The following is a 6,628-nucleotide window of genomic DNA, read 5'->3' on the forward strand; positions in this document are numbered from 1 at the left end:
GGTTAGACCTGAGGTTTCAATAGATAGCCCCGGTTATTTATTAAATTGGGTTCGGACCAAGTCTCGGGTCACCCGGCCCCGGCCCGTTGGACCCGTGTAGTTGTTTGCTATTTAATATTTTGTTGTTATTAGTTGGTATGACACTATAAATTATTATTACTATGTTAATCTTGTGTTGGTTGTTAACTTTGTTTTAATTGTCTTTTGAACTTTGAATGTTTAATGTGTAATTGATATAATTATTATTATGAAACTTTAAATTATTATTATTAAATTCTAAATTATTATTATGCGAATGTTGCATTGTTATGGAATATTTATTTTTCAAAATTTAGAGGTTCAAAAGATGTAGAATCTAATTTTTTGTGATGTCCTGATAAAGTTGATCAAAACCCAGGCTTCACCCGGTCTAGACCCGACTTAAGTGTGGTCCAAAAGTAACACGATTTCATCGGGTCTAGGGTTGGATAAGAGTCTCATAAATAGACCCGGTCATTATTTAGGATCAGATTGGGGTCACGGCGAACCCGGCTTCACCCGACTCCATGTGCACCCCTAGCAGCTTCTTAGTAATTCTTTCACTTAGAATATGATACAAGCAAATAATGTTAGATTAAATAAATTCCAAAAATATATACAATCTTAGATTAAGGATATTTTAATGTATCATAATCTATTTTTAATTTACTCTACTATAATTTTTATTGATAAAGATATAATGTAAAATAAAATTTTACTAATTAAGGTATAGCTTAAAGTACTCGAAGTACAAAATTAAATTATAATGAAAAAATATGTAGACTACATTATACTACACTAAATTACAAAAATAAGTATAAAGTATATACAAGAAATTACAAATTAAATTATGATAAATTTAAATATTTAAATTTAATTAAAATTCTTGAGTATGCTGTAAAAGAAAAAAAAATTAAAGATAAATATTACTTAAAGGAGAGGAGTAAAAAATTATCTTTAATAAAAGAGAACCACACTAAGATTAAGTGAATCCTTAGTGATTTACGTCCCGATCCAAAAGAAAAAAAAAAAAAAAAAAAGAAAAGACTGATATAATTACAGATGTTTTATATATCTTATTTGGAAATTAAATAATTATACTGACCTGACGTATTTTGACGTAAGGTATTTTGGTGTCAATCTATATATTATAGAATAATATAATTTTTTTTATTGGATATAGAGTAATATAAGATTGACAAATTTTACTATATATAATTAATTTTTAAATGTTAATAAATCTAATTATTTAATACGTATTATTTGTGTAAATATATTAATTACATGTTAATAAATGTAGATCGACACTAAAATATTTCATGTCAGCATTCTTGCCTCTAAACTTTATGCTCATAAATAGTAAAACGAAAGATTATATATAAAATTCATAAAAATATAGGAAAGAATCGTGATAATTTAAAAAATATATATATATAATAAATATTAAAATTATTAACAAATTTTAATATAATTAATTATTAAACATTAATTTTTGTATGATTGATTATATAATATTTAAAAAAAAAAAAGATAAAAGAGATATATATCCAAACTTGCATCAAAATGTGCTACGTTAAAATGTTTGGCGATAGAATGTATTCCGTTATAAAATCAGAATTATTGAATTATTGATTATTAAATCACTGAAATGTAATAAAGAATCATAATAATAATAATAATAACTAAAAAGATATAAAATGAAATATTAGAATGAAAAATGCTACGGCCGTTAAAATTTATTGTTTTTGAATATCACTTAATTATTAATTTAATTTTTTAGTTTAATAATTTAACAACATACTTTTAAATATTGATAATTAATTGATAGTTAAAAATAATAAATTCTGATGATCTAGCATTCTTTATATCTATCAAAATTTATTATTTTTTACTATCACTTATATTGTTTGAAGAAAAAATAGAAGAAAAAAAAAAGAAAAAAAAGAAAATGAAAAGAAAAATGATTATTTTTTATTGTTTTGTTGAGAAGAGAAATTAGAGAGAAATGAAAAGGAATAGAAAAAAATTAGTAGGACTCACCAATTTTTTTTCTCCAATGTTGGAAAATGTTGGAAAAAAAAAGGGAGAGAAAACTAATTTTTTCTCTATACTTTTAATATTACCTCTTTACTTTTTTCAATATATTTTATAACACAAGGATAATATTTCTTTCTTCTTATTTTTTTCTCTATCCAAGCACATCTACAAAAAATAAAAATTTACTCAATTTCTTTTCTTTCTATTTCCTTTCTTCCAAGTTCCAACCAAATATAGCCTTAGCTATCAATTCAATTCATTTAGTATAGTTCTTTTAGTCTAGTAATCCAATAATATACTTTATCTCATACATTTAAACATTGATAGCTAACTAATTGACAAAAATAATAAATTTTAATAATCCTCTAAAATTTTTCTTAATTTATATATTATTGATTACATAATACTTTTCTTAAAAATGATTAAAAAGAAAAACATATGCAAATTGACACTAAAATGTATCACGTTATCATGCTTGGGACTAAAATGTATTTCATCATTGTAGAATAATATAAAAAAAAATCATAATAATAATTATTAAAAAATATAAAATAAAATATTAAAATTATTAATAAATTTTAACATAATATAAATTTATGTATAATTAATTACATAATATTTTGTTAAGAAATGGTCTATGAGAACATTATTTATAAAAATAGGTTTATTGGGTGTGTAGCATTGCTTAACAAATTTTTAAAGTGAATATTTAATTAAAAACCAAAACAATATTCAAAGTTTAAGCTTTTATATGTTTCGACCTTGATAATAAATAAGGTTACCGTAATCGTGATTAGGCATGGCAGTATGCAATTTTATGTTGATATGATAACTTAACTCAATAATTAAAGGAGTCAACAATCAATGAATCATCAATTTATTATGCCTAGCTACAACGGCTGAAGATGTAACAATGACATTATATTGTTCTTGTTTAATTAGATGATAAAAATTAGGTGAAAACTCGGGTGCAGTCGACTTCACGTGAAGTTGATACCTGAGAGCCATTAAATAATTTGACTGATTTGACTAAATTTTCATCTAACGGCTCTCGGGTATCAACTTCACGTAAAGTTGACTTCACGTGAGTATTTACCTAAAAATTATATAAGTTGGCATGATGAGGAAATAAAGAAAATGTAATGTAACGGAGGGTCATCCAAACAATTGATTGAGATACTTGTGAAGGACTTGAGTTATTAATATTCTGTATACTCCTTCTGTGGGATGATAACTATCCCAGAAAACATATTCTTGAGGATTAGGGCAAGTTGCATCCAGAGGGTTGCATAGTACTGCAACCTCTAGATTCCCTGTCCCACAGCAACCTCTGTCCACAACTTTATAGCCTGCAATTGCTGAATGTGTGAATAAATAAATAAATAATAATGTAAATAGACGAGAGAGTGGAGATTAATTACCGTAATTTTGGTAGTTGAGAATGATATCAAGCAGAGGGTTGTAAACATCAATGTAGACAATGCGGCTATTGGGGGAATTGCGATTAAGGGAATCGAGCTCCTTCGATAATTTCGAATTGAACAACTTGGCTGCGTCGTTGTACTTTTCTGCGCACTCTCTTACTATCCCTCCAGCCAGTGTTCTCTGTGACGGAACGCATCCAATTGGTGGGGCACTCAGCACTGCTATTCTTCGGGCCCCGACTTTGTATAGTTCCTTTCATTTTATTCAAATATAATCAATTAATATGCATGCATGGTATGGTACATACTATAAGCTCATTTTTTTTGATACGAGAAGCATGTGTGTGTTATGCGTTGTTGAGGTAGATGTGAGACAGCTTTTTCTGAAACAAGGGATTAAGAAATCGAACTTCTTTGTAAAAAAAATTAAGCTTACTAATCGAACAGTCCGATAAGATAAGTGTAAAAGAGAAAATTTAAATTTTGGCAAACGTAATCGGACCCTCCGATTTGTGTTTAAAACGTTAAAAAAAATTTGAAATACACAAATTGAAAAGTCCAATTTATGTACCCAAATTTTTTTAAGTTTTAAAACACTCCCAAAAATGGACGGTCCAATTTTTGTTCCTGAGACCACAGTTGCGTAAAGCGCTTATACAATCTATAACTGCGTCGTATACCATTCTCCCAACCACGTCTAAATTAAAAAGTGATATACTATATACATATGAATTTGATATTTCATTTTCATTTTAATTGTCTACCTTGACGAAATTTGAGGCGGAGTTCAACATAAGGTCAGTGTAAGCAGGAATATCGTACTGTAGTTGTCTGGCGTGAGCAACAAAGTATGTGTTTGCAATGTCATCACTGCCAGCCACCACAACGTAGAGGCTGTTGCTTATGATGAACTTTGCTCTCTCCTCTCCAACAATGCCTTTCACTTTCCCTATGTATTCCCTGAACATGTCTAGTTGGTCCGACATTGGAATTACTGACTGATGATCCAACAACCAACCAACCAAGTTAATTAGAAACAAAATGTATTTAATTTTCTACTTTGGACAACAATAGTGCGTGTCTTTACCGCTATTTTGGGTGTCAAAGGATCATATCCTGAGGCACCGGAGGCAAAACACACACCGCTCAGGAGATCACTGGGTTTCAGATTCGGATCCCTGTAAGCTGGCAAAAATTTCTTCACTCCTAATTCTTCAACTGAAATTCAACCAAACTCATTCAAATATAGTCCACGCCAATTCCAAATAAATATTATAATCACATTTCTTTTTCCTAAACAGAGTAATCAAACCTCAGATATTCATTATCTAGTAATCATTTTACGAGCAATTAGATTTCTTTAAATTCGTTAATTTCAGTGGTATAGATTTCTTTAAACTTTAAACCATAATTAATTTCCTCAAGGGTATAGCTAGCTGTATATAAAAAGTATACTTTTTAACGTAAATTATAAATTAAATTTGAAGTTTGTTTAATTTGATCTTGTCATTTTAATTACTTTACGTGTAAAACACTAAAACTAGATCAAGTGTCATTGTTCCCCCTTTAAGATTAGGGATTGGGATTTACTAACATTTAACAATTCAAGTTTAGTTAGGTAACTAATGACTTTTTTGAATAATATGAACAACCACTAATCAAATAAAAACATACTATATCTCTAAATTACCTACCTAAATCTTAATATTAGAATAACCATCCGCACATCTAGTGAAGTGAACATCCGATACATTTACTATTCACATTGTTTAATATTTTTATTGTCTACTTATACTTTTTTAAAACAAAACAAAAATATTATTTGTACACTAAAATCAACTATTAAAATCAATAATTATGTATTTATATATAAACATATGTGTTGTTTAACTCAATTTTAATATGTATTTTATATTTTAATATTATTTTATATTAGTGATTAATTTTGATGGCTGATTTTAGTATATAGTATGATTGAAGTGAAAATTAGAAGAGAACAAATGCAAAATGAATAATAAATAGGTTCATTTTAAGGTAAGTTTTGCGACTCCTTTTGAGAGAAAAAAAACTGTAGATTCCATATTTAGCACCTTATATTTTCCGAGCTAAAAAGCAAAATTTTGTGAATTAAAGACAAAAAGTGCTGAAAATAGCAAAGACAGAAATGATGTAGAGAGAATACAGACCTAATAGGTCAGATGGAACCTTTCCATTGCAAAAGCGACCGGTTGGGATGCCACCCTGAAAATCTTTGCCATAAGGAGGGAAGTTGCACTTTACGAGTGTTTTTATGTCGTTGTTGTTTCCAGTGTCCATGATTGAGTCTCCGAATGCTATCACTGCTGGAACTGAAACATTTCCTGGCAGCTTCACCACACCTTTCGTTCTGTTGCACGCGCTCAATAGTAACATCATGTGAACCGTTAATAATGTTGTTATCTTACTACTATTTCTTCTAGGGAAACCCATTTCTATTCCTATTATGATGATGTATGTTTCAGGAACGAGTTTTTCTTCCCAAGGTTATATTAATATATGTCTCAGGTGGTGTATGTTTCTCTAGCTAGTAATGTAAACACATATAATATAATAATATATGAAAGGTTCAATTTTATCTTATGAATTTATGATGTTGATCCATCTGCCTAAGCCACGTTATTATAGAGTGTATATATATATTCATTTATTGCATCTGTAACTGTAAGGATTATCTGGATATCCAACGATCAATTACAAAGGCACTTGTATATTATGTACTGCCGGTTTGTCAAGTACATTTTACTATACATCTTATAAGAGAAATGTAAAATTACTAAAAGAGATTTATATACAGATAAAATATTTTTATTTTGTAATAAAGTTTGTTTCTTCAATTCATTATTATTCACAGAAAATTTTACAAAGTAATGGGATACACAATGCTTTTTCATTTGGTATATATATATATATATATACAGCTTAAATATTACTTATAATATCAGTAATATAAGTATGAAATAACATTATTTAATTACTAGCTACTCTAACTGTTTATTTAGATTAAAAGATGAATATATATTAATGAAAACGACTATATTATGTGTACCAAAATCAGCTATCAAAGTCAGTCAGTAGTATAAAATACATATTAAAATATAAATATATACTAA

The 6,628-nt window shown here is 27.9% G+C and overlaps 1 protein-coding gene across 1 annotated transcript; it reads right to left on the reverse strand.

Moving 5' to 3' along the window:
• Nucleotides 1-2,900: 2,900 nt before the first annotated feature.
• LOC112759151 (GDSL esterase/lipase EXL3) lies at nt 2,901-6,399 on the reverse strand. The gene is made up of 5 exons (XM_025807971.3): nt 5,666-6,399; nt 4,567-4,697; nt 4,244-4,477; nt 3,477-3,732; nt 2,901-3,404 (listed from the first exon to the last, which is right to left on the reverse strand). The coding sequence occupies exons 1-5, from the start codon at nt 5,946-5,948 to the stop codon at nt 3,211-3,213; spliced, it is 1,098 nt and encodes a 365-aa protein (XP_025663756.3). The 5' UTR covers nt 5,949-6,399; the 3' UTR covers nt 2,901-3,210.
• Nucleotides 6,400-6,628: the final 229 nt, after the last annotated feature.

The sequence above is a fragment of the Arachis hypogaea genome, chromosome 16, assembly GCF_003086295.3.
Source record: "Arachis hypogaea cultivar Tifrunner chromosome 16, arahy.Tifrunner.gnm2.J5K5, whole genome shotgun sequence".
NCBI lineage: Eukaryota > Viridiplantae > Streptophyta > Magnoliopsida > Fabales > Fabaceae > Arachis > Arachis hypogaea.

What these genes read in the sequence shown, in the direction of transcription:
- LOC112759151 (XM_025807971.3), bottom strand. Translation starts at nt 5,948, where the DNA reads ATGGGTTTCCCTAGAAGAAATAGTAGTAAGATAACAACATTATTAACG. An exon ending in GGTTCCATCTGACCTATTAG is followed by an intron (nt 4,698 to 5,665) that starts GTCTGTATTCTC and finishes GTTGAATTTCAG; the next exon opens with TTGAAGAATTAGGAGTGAAG. An exon ending in CTTTGACACCCAAAATAGCG is followed by an intron (nt 4,478 to 4,566) that starts GTAAAGACACGC and finishes TTGGATCATCAG; the next exon opens with TCAGTAATTCCAATGTCGGA.